The sequence below is a fragment of the Ranitomeya imitator genome, chromosome 3 (genome assembly GCF_032444005.1).
Source record: "Ranitomeya imitator isolate aRanImi1 chromosome 3, aRanImi1.pri, whole genome shotgun sequence".
Taxonomy (NCBI): Eukaryota; Metazoa; Chordata; class Amphibia; order Anura; family Dendrobatidae; genus Ranitomeya; species Ranitomeya imitator.
This window is the reverse complement of record NC_091284.1, coordinates 92951431-92968881: the sequence shown is the minus strand read 5'-3', so window position 1 is coordinate 92968881 and position 17451 is coordinate 92951431. Positions and strand designations below refer to the sequence as shown.

The window sequence follows — 17451 nt, the reverse complement described above, 5'->3', positions numbered from 1 at the left end:
TCCAGTCCCTATAGTGCTGACAGAATGCAAAGGAAATAGAACTTCCCATTGAAGGAGCAGAAAAAGTGGTGCAGTTATTGGACATATTAGACTGGTATGTGCACCAAAAGGCAGTTTTCTTTTGTTATAGAGTATATAGGCAACAATACCATACTTTTCTACAGCTTTTGTGTATGCTTTAAAGAGTTACCGTTGTTTAAAATGCCAAACAGAAGTACTCAATTCCAGACACCGTTCACAATGAACAGGATGCAGCTTCCACACAGTTCTCCGCAGCTCCAACACAGACTGCTCAGCTTTCCTAGCTAACCCATGCTTTCTCAATTCAGAGAGAGAGACTCTGGCTACAGCTCACAGTTTGGCTGGTCACTCACCAGCAGCACACTCAACTCTAAGGCTATGTGCACACGTTGCAATTTTTGCTGCGGATCCGCAGCGGTTTTGACGCTGCGGATCCGCAGCAGTTTTCCATGCGGTGTACAGTACAATGTTAACCTATGGAAAACAAAAACCGCTGTGCACATGCTGCGGAAAAAAACATGCGGAAACGCTGCAGTTTATTTTCCGCAGCATGTCAATTCTTTGTGCGGAATCCGCAGCGGTTTGGCACCTGCTCCATATTAAAGAAACGCAGGTGTCTAAAACCGCACAAAAAAACGCTATAAATCTGCAGTACTTTTTGCACTGCGGATTTAATCAAATCCGCTGCGGAAAATTCTGCAATGGAATCCGCAGTGTGTGCACATACCCTAATTCATCCAGCAGATTGACTCATCTTGGGAACACAGGCCCTGCTTCTAGTAGAAAAAAAAACCAGTCCATGGCAGGTGCATCAAAACAAATCCTGCAGAGACAGGACTTTACCCTGTCCTACCTGGCTCTAATATATACGTATGTGTATATATATGTATGTATATCTATATCTATATCTATATATATATATATATATATATATATATATATATATATATATATATATATATATATATATATACACACGCACGCACATACACACACACACACACACACACACACACACACACACGAATTAAAATAAAAAATAGTGTTATACTCACCTTCCGGCAGCCCCCGGATCCAGGCGAGGCATTTAGCGATGCTACTTGCGACGCTCCAGTCCCAAGAATGCATTGCGGTCTCGCGAGATGATGACGTAGCGGTCTCGCGAGACCGCTATGTCATCATCTCGCGAGACCGCAATGCATGGCCCGGAGCGTCGCGAGGAGCGGAAAAGGCGCCGGAAGGTGAGAATATGATTTTTTAAAATTTTTATTTTTTTTATTTTTAACATTAGAGCTTTTTACTATTGATGCTGCATAGGCAGCATCAATAGTAAAAAGTTGGTCACACAGGGTTAATAGCAGCGTTAACGGACTGCGTTACACCGCGGTGTAACGCAGCCATTAACCCTGTGTGAGCGCTGACTGGAGGGGGCACTGACAAAGAGTAGGAAGGGGCAAATTCGTGGCCGGGCTGCTGCCGGCCGCGACCAATCAGCGACGCGGGATTTCCGTGACAGACAGACAGACGGAAGTGACTCTTAGACGAATATATATATATATATATATATATATATATATATATATATATATATATATATAATGTGTGTGTATATGCGTGTGCATATGTGTGTGTGTGTATGTATGTATGTGTGTGTGTGTGTGTGTGTGTGTGTATGTATATATATATATATATATATATATATATATATATATTATTTTTTAGTTTCTTTAATTTTTTTTTTTTTCAATGACACAACACGTACCCATTAAAGCTCACACAGACATGTCAATTTTTTATGTCAGCACTGATGACAAAGGCAAATACAAATCCATAAAAACACACAGAATGAGCAATGGACGGCACTAGAGAAGCACAAATCAATATGGACATTCATTCCTTAAAGAACATCTGAAAAATACGCAGGTGGCACGTATGTTCTGGGTATACGGTGCTCAGCACTGATAGGCAATCCAGAGTAAATACGATGAAACAAGAAAAGAAAACAACGGGACCAGTTGAAGCACATACCGTGCGAAACGGCCGTCGTCCACACTCCACCTCCGCACCCTCCCGCTGACCTGATGTCCTAATGGATGTTTTATACATTTTTCTCCAATAAAGAGCACGATTTCACAGCTTCAAAAATAAGGGTGAGTGCCGCACTGTTTTCTTTTCTTGTTTCATCAAATCCATAAAAACACATACAGCACTCATGGCATCCATGTAAAGTCCATGTACTGCCTGGATTTATCATTGCAAAGGATAGGAGACGATTTGTCATTTTTTTCCTTTATTCATCCGTGAAAAACACTGATGGCAAAATGGACACACGGACCGTACTCTGATGACACCAGTACATTTTTTTTTTCACATACACGTTTAAGCACGCATGTGTGAATGAGACGGTTTCTGTGACGTGTTGTAGTAAATCTATTTGTGGCAAGCTCTTGCCTATATTTCATGGCTTCTCGGAACAACACATTTGCACTGGGGTTTTTCTCTTGGTTTAGGTGTGAAAAGCTTTTTAAATGTTCGTTGTACATCTACCACAATAAACCTGAAATAATGAAAATTGTATATATCTTAATGCTTTTTTTTTTTTTACAAATATTCTTAACTTTTTGAAACTGTATACATCTAGTTTATGCTTATCACAAGGTGTCAAAGATGAAAAAAAATACGGTAACTTTGTTTCCAGAAATTAACGTCTGATGTGTATTAAAAATATCAATCTTCTCTGATATTTATGCAGCGTTTTTCCAATGCAGATTTTTTATGCATTGTTTATCGCAGAAACTTTGGAATTCTGCACTTAAAAGCACAATTGCATTTTTAATAGGTTTTTGTATTTATTTTTTCCGGCTCCATGTAGAAGTTAATGAGCAAAAAGCACATCAGAAAACGTACAGTTCATCAGCAACTTTGAAGGGAATCTGTCACCAGGTTTTTGCCATCGCTTCTGAGAGCAGCATAATGTAGGAAAAGAGACCCTGATTCCAGCAATGAGTTTTTCGTGCAGCAGTTGTGATAGTCATTTTTTAGATGTAGCAGAGCTCAGAAAGTGAACGTCACTCATATCCCTGATTAGCAGCTTTCTGTGTACATTGTATTTTGATAGTAAGAGCCTGTGCACATGTTGCAGAGTTGTAGTGTTTGTATTGGGTTTTTTTTTGCGCAGATTTGTCACAAAACCTGAAGGATAGCCACTTGAACACTTAGACTGAAATATGTGGGCTATACGGTAGTTTTATAGGGAAAACCTGGTGATGGGAGTTTCCCTACGTACTAGTGTTCAACCGGTGCTGACAGTATCTGCACTTTAAAGGAACCTGTCAGCAGGATTGTGCACAGTAACCTACACACAGTGTCAGGTCGGCGCTGTTATACTGATTAAAATGATATCTTGGTTGATGAAATCCGTCTTGTGGTTCTTTTTTAATCTTTATTTTTGAGTTAATGATAACCTCGTGCTCCGGGGCGGCCTCTGGGGGTCTTCATGTGGTGCTCTGATTAGGTATTAATCAGTCTGGCTTCTGACAGGCCACTGATCCCTCAGTCACCTGCCCCCTATTTTACTCAATGAAGCTACTATATAATTGTCTAAGGGTCACTTCCGTCCTTCTGTCTGTCACGGATATTCATTGGTCGCAGCCTGTCTGTCTGTCTCATGGAATCCAAGTCGCTGATTGGTCGTGGCAAAACGCCCACGACCATTGCCACGACCAATCAGCGACGGCCACAGTCCGGCGGCAATATGGCCGCTCTTTCCTCCCCACAGTCAGTGCCCGCTCCATACTCCCTTCCAGTCATCCAGTCAGCCCTCACACAGGGTTAATGGCACCGTTACCGGAGCGCGGTGTAACACACTCCATTAACGCAGCTATTAACCCTGTGTGACCAACTTTTTAGTATTGATGGTGCGTATGCAGCATCAATAGTAAAAAGATCTAATGTTACAAATAAGAATAATAAAAAAAAAGGTAAAGGTTATTCTCACCCTCTAACGTCGCGTCCTGTCCTCCGCAGTGCAAGCGGCAGGTTCCGGTGCTAAGGATGCTATGCGAGAAGGACCTGCCATGACGTCACGGTCATGTGACCGCGACGTCATCACAGGTCCTGCGCTCATACCAACCCTGGGACCGGAAGCTGCCGCGTGCACCGCACACAGGCGCCAGGACTACAAGGGGCTCTTCAGAAGGTGAGTATATGTTTATTTTTTATTTTTTAACCTGTTACATACGTGGCTGGGCAATATACTACGTGACTGGCCAATATACTACGTGGCTGGGCAATATACTACGTGGCTGGCCAATGTACTACGTGACTGGCCAATATACTACGTGATTGGGCAATATACTACGTGGCTGGCCAATGTACTACGTGGCTGGGTAATATACTACGTGGCTGGGTAATATACTACGTGACTGGGTAATATACTACGTGACTGGGCAATATACTACGTGGCTGGGCAATATACTACGTGGCTGGGTAATATACTACGTGGCTGGGCAATATACTACGTGGCTGGGCAATATACTACGTGGCTGGGCAATATACTACGTGATTGGGCAATATACTACGTGGCTGGCCAATGTACTACGTGGCTGGGTAATATACTACGTGACTGGGCAATATACTACGTGGCTGGGTAATATACTACATGGCTGGGCAATATACTACGTGGCTGGGCAATATACTACGTGGCTGGGCAATATACTACGTGGCTGGGCAATATACTACGTGGCTGGGCAATATACTACGTGGCTGGGCAATATACTACGTGGCTGGGCAATATACTACGTGACTGGGCAATATACTACGTAGCTGGGCAATATACTACGTGACTGGGCAATATACTACGTGGCTGGGCAATATACTACGTGGCTGGGCAATATACTACGTGGCTGGGCAATATACTACGTGGGCTGTGCAATATACTACGTGGACATGCATATTCTAGAATACCCGATGCGGTAGAATCAGGCCACCATCTAGTATTATATATACATATTGAAAAAAAAAAATCTTCTGCAGGCAGTTGTCTGCTGTGGCACCTATGCTGTAGCATAATTGCATTTCTAATGTGTATATAATTATTATCTTTTAGGTTATTCTAATATACCCCCCAAAAAAATCCTCCATTTGAAAATGGCGTCCGCCACGCCTGTGCAGTAGCAGCAGCTACTGCGCAGGTGCCGGCAGCGCCATCTTGCTAGAGAAAAAAAAAATTCTTCCTCCTGCGCAATATGACAGCTCCTGACATCAGACTGTGCGTCTTACTGACAGCTCCTGACATCAGACTGTGCGTCTTACTGACAGCTCCTGACATCAGACTGTACGTTTTATTGATTGCTCCTGAAATCACAGTGCATCTTACTGACTGCTCCGAGTTCAGACTGTGCGTCTTTCTGATGGCTCTTGAGATCCAAGTGTGCGTCTTACTGACAGCTCCTGAGCTCATACTGTACGTTTTACATCAGACTGTGCGTCTTACTGTCAGCTTCTGGGATTAGTTTCTGCTGGATCAGTGAGATATACCTCCATCCTTTGTTACATTTTTGGATGACTCCATTAGGAATAGACAGATCATACCGTTCCTTATTAATTTCTGTACTGTAATGGCCTTTGGTGTCTAGTTTCCATACAGAGACTATGGGGCCACCTGTCATACAGCTCCTGTTTGCCCCCTTGTGTAGCTGCTGCCATTCCGCCTGCTGCAGCATAGCATGAGCCACATCTTTCCATTTCCCTGGCAATGCTCTATGGGAGGTGATGGGTTACTGTGAGGCTGCCCCGCCTGTGAAGGCCTGCCCTACAGACAGCGCTTCCTGTGTGCTCAGACTCCAGTTCAAACACAGCAGGGAAAGTTCAATGAGCAAGACAGCCATCTCTCCAGAAGAGCCGGGCTGTGCAGCCTGAGAGCAGCTCTGACCAGAGGAGGCCAGGGAGCATGACAAAGAAGGAAGAATTGTTTGAGGAAGTGGCAGAAATTCCCCGGATCCCCCTCCTCTCATCTTGCTGAATGGTAGAAGTGAAATTTCAACAGCGGTGGGAGACGAGAACATCAGATCTAAGATGATGACTAGGTCCTCGGGGGCCATAGCTGTTTGACAGGGTGGGCTTCAATCTCTGCGGTAAAGAAGATGTGCAGCAGACAAGCATGACACGTACTGTACCCGCCTGTCTTATTGGCTTGGAAAAATTGGGCATAGTACCTTATGGAGAACAATCTACCAGCTGTCGCACCAGGAATGGAGGAGGAAGAGGAGGTAATAAAGTTCCTTGACCGCGTCCTTGAGGATGAAGACATTTTTTATTTCGAGGATGGCGAATGTCAGACCCCTACGACTCCTGATCGGCCGACTGCTTTCCCAGAAACTCCAAAGGTAAGTTTCAGACCTCGAGTCGGGGGTGACCCATGCCACTTGGTAGAGGGGTTTGTAAAATGAATCTATTGATGTTTTGTTTGTAACTTTGTATATAACTTTTTTATGATTCTTCCTGGTCCTGCGGCTGTGAATAGTTTTTAGCCCTTTGGATTGTGGCAGGTGGTGGTATATCGGTGGATTGTGGCAGGTGGTGGTATATCAGTGGGTTGTGGCAGGTGGTGGCATATCGGTGGATTGTGGCAGGTGGTGGCATATCGGTGGATTGTGGCAGGTGGCGGTATATCGGTGGATTGTGGCAGGTGGTGGCATATCGGTGGATTGTGGCAGGTGGTGGTATATCAGTGGGTTGTGGCAGGTGGTGGTATATCGGTGGATTGTGGCAGGTGGTGGTATACCGGTGGATTGTGGCAGGTGGCGGTATATCGGTGGATTATGGCAGGTGGTGGTATATCAGTGGGTTGTGGCAGGTGGTGGCATATCGGTGGATTGTGGCAGGTGGCGGTATATCGGTGGATTGTGGCAGGTGGCGGTATATCGGTGGATTGTGGCAGGTGGTGGTATATCGGTGGATTGTGGCAGGTGGTGGTATCGGTGGATTGTGGCAGGTGGTGGTATATCGGTGGATGCAGCAGATCATGTTCTGCACCTGCGCTCTGGACATAAGCTGGATTACCTAATCTTCTCCTGTATTGGCACCTTGGGCAGCACACCCGTCACACCTTCTTACACCAGGTGTGGAGGAGGGAACTGTCAGCACCCTATAACCCAGCCTTGTGTGACTGCGCAGGCAGCAGAGTAATTAGATCACGTAATCTCGACAGTGGGTGGAGTTCATATGTACAATGCCAAAATAAGTAACACATAGGGGGTGGTATCAGCCAGAAACGTCACTGTAATCTAGATACCATTTATTGTCATACCTTAATCTGCCCTTTTAAACTTTTTTTTTTTTTTTTACACACTAGACAGATTTAGAATTACACTTTTGACAGTCATGACACAATGTTATTCTGAGGCTGTGCATTGTAAGAGAATAAACCTCATTTGCCTAAAATCAGAAGTACCGTGTGGGTCCATAGGCCTCATGTACACTGCTCCATACAGCAGAAGTGTCCCTATAGGTCTGTGTGTTGCAGATTGGGTCCTTAATGAGGTACCTTATTATCCCCTAAAATCAGTTCACCCGTAAGAGGCTACAGGTGATGTATGTGGCTGAGTTCTGTATAGTTGTTTTCCTGTTAAATACATTAATCACCTGTCCCAGGGAAAGATAATAAATGTATGATCTCATCCCCCCCACCAATCATGATCAGGGGGTTGCAAACCCACTATGGGAATAGAGCCATTGGGGTACGTCCATCAAGACTGGTGTTTTGTAAGCCAGTCTATATCTAGAGTCTGCCTCAGGCCACGTTCACATGGTCAGTATTACTATTTTACATCAGTGTTTGTAAGCAAAAAACAGAAGTGGTGATGAGTTTCTATTAGGCCAAGTGCCCACGATCCAGAAGCACCAGCACATGTTCGCTGCGTCCAAAGAGCTGCCGTTTATTGAACGCAGATTATTCCACTTGTGATCACTGAACCGTGCGAATTCACCACGTCCAATACATTGTATGGGTGACATTTCTCTTGCGGAGACTACCATCTAAGCAAGAGAAATTGACATGCTGCAGTCTGGAGAGACACGCCGCATGTCCATCTCCGCTGGTGAGCCGCATGCCTCTGTACACATATCGTGGACATGAGATTTCTTGAAATCCCATCCACTGTGCTGTAACATCTGACCGCTGCAGGTTGGACGCTGCACAAGAACATAGCGTCCAACCCTCAGCATTTACTGACCATTTGCACATACTCTTATACTTTTCCTCAGATTGTCCCACTCCTAGTTTTGGTTTATAAATACTGATGTAAAATACTGACCAAATACTGAACTTGTGAACGTGGCCTTAGGCCTCATTTAGGCATCCGTTTTTCTCACGTACAATAAAAAAGGACCTTCGAGTTTGAGCAGAGAGTTTTTCTCCACATTCTCTTATGTGACAGTCCATCTGATGGCATCCAAGTGTAGTCCTATATTTTTTTATTTTTTTCACAGACCCATAAACTTGCATTGCCAATGTTTTAATGTGTCCCTCAGATCAAAACTGGGCATGTCTCCAAGATTTTCCATGGCCACAGAATTAATCATGGATATGTGAATGTACAAGTGCTGAGAACCATGGATAGCACTTGTACCCAAAAACTAAACGTCTGAGTGAGGCCTTACTAGGATGCACAAAGTTCATTAGGACGCCTCTCAATGAATTTGGCACATCTTTCCGCTGAGTCAGAAAGTTCACTCTGGTCATGGACTACGGTTCAGCTCTGCTATAATTTACTTCACTTTTGTGTCTTAAATTAAAGTATATATATTGACTACTCCCCTTCATCTAAGCCCCACCTCCTTTTCAAATCGTTAGACTGAAGACTTGTGAATTTTTAATGCCAGATTTGTTGCATAAAATACTCTATATATCGGCTCCATAGTGCGCAGCCATGTCCACAATTGAGTGCAAACGAGGCGATAGGCGTCCCTATATTGTGACCCCAGGTGATCGTGCATTACTCTGGATAGGTGAGAAATTCAGGTAGTGGGTAAACCTATTTCACATGCTCCAAAAATCTGCAGCAAAGTGTAAAGTAATGTAAGTGGACAAATGGCTACAATAACCGTTACTGCAAAAAAAGTGGGTGTTGTGAAATGCACAGGACTACTTTACCACATCAATGGGAGAATGGATGGAGCCATGTACCGTAAAATCCTGAGTGACAACCTCCTCCAGGACATTAAAAATTGTTCGTGGCTGGTCTTCAAGCAAGACAATGACCAAAAACATACAGCCAAGGCAACAAAGGAGTGGTTCAAAAAGAAGCACATTACGGTCATGGAGTGGCCTAGCCAGTCTCCAGACCTTAATCCCATAGAAAACTTATGGAGGGAGTTGAAGCTCCGAGTTGCCAAGCGACAGCCTCAAAATCTTAATGATTTAGAGATGATCTGCAAACAGGAGTGGACCAAAATTCCTCCTGACATGTGACCTCATCATCCACTACAAAAAAAAGTCTGACTGCTGTGCTTGCCAACAAGGGTTTTGCCACCAAGTATTAAGTCTTGTTTGCCAGAGGGTCAAATACTTATTTCTCACTGCAAAATGCATATACATTTATATAATTTATACAATGTGATTTTCTGGATTTTATTTTTGATATTCTATCATTGTTAAAATTAACCTGCCCTTAAAATTATAGGCTGTTCATGTCTTTGTCAGTGGGCAAACTTACAAAATCAGCAAGGGATCAAATACTTATTTCCTTCTCTGTGTAAGTATGTGTGTGTGTGTGTGTGTATGTATGTATGTATGTATGTATGTATATATATATAATTGTCTAAGGGGTATTTCCGCCTCTCTGTCCTCAACTTCTGTAACGGAAATCCCGCGTCGCTGATTGGTCGCGGCAGCCATGACAGGCAGCTGGCTAGACCAATCAGCGACGGGCACAGTCCGATTAGTCCCTCCCTACTCCCCTGCAGTGCCCGGTGCCCGCATACTCCCCTCCAGTCACCGCTAACAAGTGGCGCGAATTGGCCCCTCACTACATCTTCCCCATCAGTGCCCCCTGCGTGCGTCACTGCTGACACATGACCCGCACATGGTGCACCAAGTTTTAATGGGGAGGAAGCAGCAAGCGCTCACAATGCGGGACATGGAAATACAACGGGGAGATCACCGCGGCCGCCATCATCTGACCTGTGCCCGGGGCTCCGCACACTACCGGGAGCAGCCACGATGTCCTCCGCCAGCAACGGCCTCCGTGCCGGACTACAGGAAGAGCGGACTATCACCCTGCATGTGAACAGCTCTTCGGAGCCAACCCATGTGCCGGCACTGTGGAGTCCTGCAGGGCGCCCCATGTGAGCCACACTCCCGGTCGGGCCCTCGGCCTCTCCATCATCTACACTCGTGTCCTATTATTGTTATGAGCGGGCCGTGTGCTGCTCCTGCACTGCCGGAGATGGCGCCTCCACTGCTCTCACCACCGCCTGTTCATCTGCTCCTCTCATTGACGGACGGGCCGGGGACGGTCTCCAGAAAGCTGCCATACTACGTGGGCTGTGTTACATACGTCTCTGTGTTATATACTACGTGGGCTCTTCTATATACTACGTGGGCTCTGCTATATACTGCGTGGGCTCTGCTATATACTGCGTGGGCTCTGCTATATACTGCGTGGGCTCTGCTATATACTGCGTGGGCTCTGCTATATACTGCGTGGGCTCTGCTATATACTGCGTGGGCTCTGCTATATACTGCGTGGGCTCTGCTATATACTGCGTGGGCTCTGCTATATACTGCGTGGGCTCTGCTATATACTGCGTGGGCTCTGCTATATACTGCGTGGGCTCTGCTATATACTGCGTGGGCTCTGCTGTATACTGCGTGGGCTCTGCTGTATACTACGTGGGCCGTGCTATATACTACGTGGGCCGTGCTATATACTGCGTGGGCCGTGCTATATACTATGTGGGCAGTGCTATATACTACTATACATATTCTAGAATACCCGATGCGTTAGAATCGGGCCACCATCTAGTATATATATACATATAATCACAATGAATTTTAAACAAAACAATTCAGATGCAGTTGAAGTTCAAACTTTCAGCTTTCGTTTGAGGGTATCCACATTAGAATTGGATGAAGTGTTTAGGAGTTTCAGTTCCTTAACATGTGCCACCCTGTTTTTTATAGGGACCAAAAGTAATTGGACAATTGACTCCAAGGCTATTTCATGGACAGGTGTGGGCAATCTCTTCGTTATGTCACTTAATTAAGCAGATAAAAGGCCTGGAGTTGATTTGAGGTGTGGTGCTTGCATTTGGAAGGTTTTGCTGTGAAGTAAACATGCGGTCAAAGGAGCTCTCCATGCAGGTGAAACAAGCCATCCTTAAGCTGCGGAAACAGAAAAAACCCATCCGAGAAATTGCTGCAATATTAAAAGTGGCAAAATCTACAGTTTGGTACATCCTGAGAAAGAAAGAAAGAAAGCACTGGTGAACTCATCAATGCAAAAAGACCTGGGCACCCACGGAAGACAACAGTGGTGGATGATCGCAGAATAATCTCCATGGTGAAGAGAAACCCCTTCACAACAACCAACCAAGTGAACAACACTCTCCAAGAGGTCGGCGTATCAATATCCAAATCTACCATAAAGAGAAGACTGCATGAAAGTAAATACAGAGGGTTCACTGCACGGTGCAAGCCGCTCATAAGCATCAAGAATAAGAAGGCTAGACTGGACTTTGCTAAAAAAAAAAATCTAAAAAAGCCTGCACAGTTCTGGAAGAACATTCTTTGGACAGATGGCACCAAGATCAACCTCTACCAGAATGATGGAAAGAGAAAAGTATGGCGAAGGCGTGGTACAGCTCATGATCCAAAGCATACCACATCATCTGTAAAACACGGCGGAGGCAGTGTGATGGCTTGGGCATGCATGGCTGCCAGTGGCACTGGGTCACTAGTGTTTATTGATGATGTGACACAGGACAGAAGCAGCCAAATGAATTCTGAGGTATTCAGAGACATACTGTGTGCTCAGATCCAGCCAAATTCAGCCAAACTGATTGGTCATCGTTTCATACTACAGATGGACAATGACCCAAAACATAAAGCCAAAGCAACCCAGGAGTTTATTAAAGCAAAGAAGTGGGATATTCTTGAATGGCCAAGTCAGTCACCTGATCTCAACCCAATTGAGCAGCATTTCACTTGTTAAAGACTAAACTTCAGACAGAAAGGCCCACAAACAAACAGCAACTGAAAACCACCGCAGTGAAGGACTGGCAGAGCATCAAAAAGGAGGAAACACAGCGTCTGGTGATGTCCATGAGTTCAAGACTTCAGGCAGTCATTGCCAACAAAGGGTTTTCAACCAAGTACTAGAAATTAACATTTTATTTAAAATTAACTGTCCAATTACTTTTGGTCCCTTTAAAAACAGGGTGGCACATGTTAAGGAGCTGAAACTCCTAAACCCTTCAACCAATTTTAATGTGGATACCCTCAAATGAAAGCTGAAAGTCTGAACTGCAACTGCATCTGAATTGTTCTGTTTAAAATTCATTGTGGTAATGTCTATAACCAAAATTCGATAAATGTTGTCTCTGTCCAAATATATATGGATGTAACTGTATATTTATATTTGTACTCCCAAGTGTAAGTAGATGTGTAAATGTCGGCTCCAGCGTCCGTCATTCTGCCCAGATAGATGCATTATTAGTCATGTCTGATCATACAGTGACCTCAGTGCAGTCGGACTGTATGAATGGGCTGCTACAATGAAATCCTTCTTGTTTTGGTATTTTCTGCCAGTGAGACGGTTGGGTATGACGCCCCCCGTTGCCTTCCTGTACACACCATGTGACTTCCATTTTCCGGTCAGTTTAGCTCATCTCATAGCTGCAGCCGTTCGTCACTGTGTATTTCCCTGGGGTTATCAGCTTAGAAAGTGGCTGTTATACGCAGACCAGCCTGTAACAACGAAAAGAAAACTCTCACGGCATAATATTGTCTGGAGCCGTCTCCGGAGTGGCAGTACATTGTAGCCCTTATTCTCTATATTCCATACTGGCAGATCTCTCGTGGTCTCTCCCATCCCTGATTGGCAGTGCTTACTATTGAAAATAGAATTTATTTATTTTTTTTAAATCTTTTTGTTAATTTGAATGTGCAGAAAAATTTCTAGCGACGCTCAGGACATGGTGCCGCCATATAGATGCATCAGGTGGAAATGTCAACTAATGCTGCAGCATTTGGACATGAGAGCTGTATGGTTACACCGGGTTGTATCTCCATGGATAGTTTAAGTATACCCAGCATTTCGGTGCACCCATGATCTATCCTAGAGGTGGCTCTCTAATACTTAGTGCCAGGGCTGCCACCAGGAAATTCAGAGCCCCATACTGGCAACATTTCGGGGCCCCTAGATAACTCCACCCAGGCCACACCTCGAAGTCAATTAAACTGGCCCCATTAATTATCCCATATGTTGTGTATAGGGGATAAGTATTGGGTTACTAGAATATCCCCTTTAAGACAGGTAACTATACCTTATTACCAGCAGTAGGGTTCAACTTAGTAGTCTGAAAGCAGCAGACAGAGATGGCCTCAAGCAGGGAGAGGGGCACAAGAAGAGTAGCGTGTGGGTGGTTGAATTGGAGGTTGTCTGGAGGAATGGGAGGTCAGACGGGCAAGTGGATGCACATGTGCGCTCACCTCTTCATTTTCAGGCCCTCAATTCCTACATATAATGTGCAGCAAGAGCCTGGGGCACCCTGACCGCTTAGGAGCAGAGGGCGGGCCTGCAGCCTCTGGCGTCACTGATGTCAAACACGGCCAGCCCCTTTTGGGGTGGCCATACTATGTAAGTAGCTGCAGCTTTGAGTGACTGGTGTCCTTGGGCTTAATAAAGTAAATTAATTAGCCTGGGCCCCCCCCTCGTTCCATGCGGCTTGTCAGACCGTTTATATATGGCTCTGCTTTGCTGCCTCAGTGCATGCTGTGCATCGTGTCTCACCCAGTCCGGGACCGCCCTCTATGCTTCTACTCACCGGGCCCCATACACCAGTAATGGCAGTAATGCACTGGTGGTGGCCCTGCAACCACAAGATCTGACACACACGAGAAGTTTGTAGAAATGATAGTTCTACTTTAAACAGTTTTGTAAAGTTGTACGCATAACACACATGCCTTAGAAAAATTAGATTAAAAAGTTAACACTGCCTGGGGTTATCCAGCACTATTCTGCTAGCACCGAGCAGTCACAGACCGCTCCTGCCAGCGATTCAGCAGCTTCCGCCGATGTCATGTCGACAGGCTGTCGGCTTCTCTTTCACTCTGCTCTGTTGACGCGGCGTGACTGCTGACGTCATGCTGATTGAACCATAGTAACGGCCTTTATGCATGGTACATGGTAAGCCTTTTGCTGTTAGGCTAGGTGCCCACGGTCAGGAAATAGCAGCGTTGTTGATGCAGCGTATGTTCACGACATCCAAAGCGCTGCCTTCTAATCACGCAGATAAACCCGCATGTGTTCAGTGAACCATGTGGATTTACTGCATCTAGTGAATGGCTATGGGTGAGACTGCGCAGAGTCTCTGCTGCAGATAATTGACAGTCTGCGGCTCGTAAACCTGCACTGCGGGTGAGTTTATACAGTGGTAAATAGAAGCACAGTGGGCATGGATTTCTATACATCCCATCCAATGTGCTACTAATGTGGAACAAAACTTACAGCAGTGATTTTATCTGTATATCTGCTGCAGATCTACCAGTTCTCTGAATTCTGAGCTGTGTAACCCACCCACACCACTGACTGCTTTCTGTATACGCTGTGCATAGGCAGAAAGCTGTAAATTGGTGAGAGTTCATTAAAAAGAGCTCATGAACATGGATGACTACATGGCAGCAGGATTACTAGTCCTCTAGTGATAATCTGCTGCTGATTAAAATAGTGAATTTATCAAAACTACAGCCAGCAGCCCATGAAGTGACACATCGCTGGAATCGGGGTTTCGGTCTCTACATTATGCCGCTGTGATATTAGATGACAAAAACCTGGCGCCAGATTCCCTTTAACCCCTTAACGACCGCCGATTATACTTTTTAATGGCGGCTTTTAAGGGTACTTAAACCACATCGCCGCTTTTTAACGGCACTGAGGTTTAACCCCTTAGTGACCGCCAATACGCCTTTTAACTGACCTGAGATATAAGAGACTTATATCCCCATACAGGTGACAATCCAGTAGCTGTCGGCTGTCCACTATAGCTGACAACTTGCTGCATCAGCCACGATCAGTGTTTGCACCGTCCAAATCTATTTAACCCCTTAGATGCTGCTGTCAATAGTGACTACATCATTATAAACGGTTAACAGACTGTGGGGGCTTCCTCTTTATCCCAATTGGTGGTCTCAGATGATAATTGTGTGGTCTTGATGTTTGCCATGGCAATTCATGACCAAATAGCGGCCTCAGAGTCTGCCGGCTGTAGTAATCGGTTCAGAAGTTAGTGACATTTAGGTGATAAAAATACACATTTTCATTTTTCTCATGCCACTTTGCATTAATTCCTGAAAATCACCCGAAGGGTTAACAAACGACCTGACTGCAGTTTTCAATATATCAGGGGGTGCTGTTTTTAAAATGGTATCACTTGTGGGGATTTCCCTATAAATAGGACCCCCAAATTCACTTCAAACATGGATAGGTCCCTAAAAAAATACATTTTGTAAATTTCCTTGAAAAAAATTTAAATTGTTGCTACATTTTTAATCCTCCTAAAATGCTAACAAAATAAAATAACATTTTGCAAATGGTGCTGTTGTAAAGCCGACATGTGGGAAATGTTATTTATTAATGTTTTGCTATGGTATGACTATCGGGATTAAAGGGATAATCATTCAAAGTTTGCAAATTGCTAATTTTTTAACATTTTTTTCAAATTTCTGATATTTTTTATAAATAAACATAAAGCATATCAACCTAAATTTACCATTATCATAAAGTATAATGTGTCACGAAAAAACAATCTCAAAATCACTGGGATTTGTTGAAGCATTCCAGAGTTATTACCACATAAAGTGACACTGGTCAGATTTCAAAAATTTGGCTCTGTCACTAAGGGGTTAAGTGTATAGCGCCCCCCCAGAGTCTTAATTTCTAAGGGGTCTCGGCTGCCGGGGGTAGCTGAGAACCCAGAGAACATGATTCGAGGTGCTTTTTACAGACCCCGGTGTTGAAATCGCTGTTATTAACGGTATAACGGCAGCTGCAAAAGTCAGATTTTCCATTTAATTTCTTTCCTCTGATGTGATTCCATAGGGTCACCAATTACCCCCCTCAGTACTTCTGGTGTCCCTGCATGCCCCCGTGAAGTCCCCCGGGCCTCCGGCGTCTTCTGGTAGAAAATGGCGGGTGCATGCACAGTGCGCCTGCTGACATCTGTCGGCTGGCACCCGGCAACAATAGGAAATTTTTCCTATTGGTTCATTTTGATCACTGTGATAGATCCAAAGTGGGATGGGCTAAAGTGTGGGTGGGGCCGAGGTCCTAAAGTGTGGGTTGAGCCTAGGGCGTTTCCACTGTTTAGGTACATCAGGGGGGTCTACAAACGCGACATGGCGCCACCATTGCTTCCAGCCAATTTTGCCTTCAAAAAGTGAAATGGTGCTCCTTCCTTTCTGAGCCCTGCCATGCGTCCAAACAGTGGGTATTTTCTGTTATATTGACCCCCCCCCCCCCCCCAAGTCACTTCAAATGTGAGGTGGTCCGTAAAAAAATGGTTTTGTAGATTTTGTTGGAAAAAATGAGAAATTGCTGGTCAACTTTTAACCCTTATAACTTCCTAACAAAAAAAATGTTGTTTCCAAAATTGTGATGTAACGTAGACACGTGGGAAATGTTATGTATTAAGTATTTTGTGTGACATAACTCTCACATAAAAATTCAAAATTTTCACCTTGTTTGCATTTTTTTCATAAAGGCAAGTCATATCAAAGACATTTTACCACTAACCTAAAGTACAATATGTCACGAAAAAACAGTCTCAAAATCAGCGGGATCCGTTAAAGCGTTTCAGAGTTATAACTGCATAAAGTGACAGTGGTCAGAATTGTAAAATTAGGCCCGGTCATTAAGTACCAAATTGGCCCTGTCACTAAATTGTGACCTGGTAACACAAAAAGGAGAAAGAAAGAAGTCGGCCTTCCATTACCTAACTGCAGCTACTGTTCTTTTATGTAGTATTGCATCTAGGCTGATATTGTAAGATGTTGCTTGTTATTTTGGCTTGTCATTGTATTATCCTGAGGCCTTAATGATTAGTGTCTATAGTGCTGACACCCCAAAACACTTGGAATCCTACAGCCTCAGGGGCCGACCTGTTTTTGCAGTTTACTGCACAATGTGGTAAATTTTTCTTATTTTGAGG

General features: G+C 44.4%; 1 protein-coding gene across 4 annotated transcripts in view; it reads left to right on the top strand.

The window, feature by feature from the left end:
* ABR (ABR activator of RhoGEF and GTPase) overlaps positions 1-17451 on the top strand; it is a 427958-nt gene that overhangs the window by 198932 nt on the left and 211575 nt on the right. The window contains exon 1 of one of the 4 annotated variants that reach the window (XM_069761144.1): positions 5860-6407. The exons of the other annotated variants lie outside the window; for them this stretch is intronic. Within the exon in view, the coding sequence (XP_069617245.1) occupies positions 6240-6407 (168 nt within the window). The 5' untranslated portion in view covers positions 5860-6239. Of the gene's footprint in view, positions 1-5859; positions 6408-17451 lie in introns of those variants that run through there. 4 annotated transcript variants of the gene reach the window in all.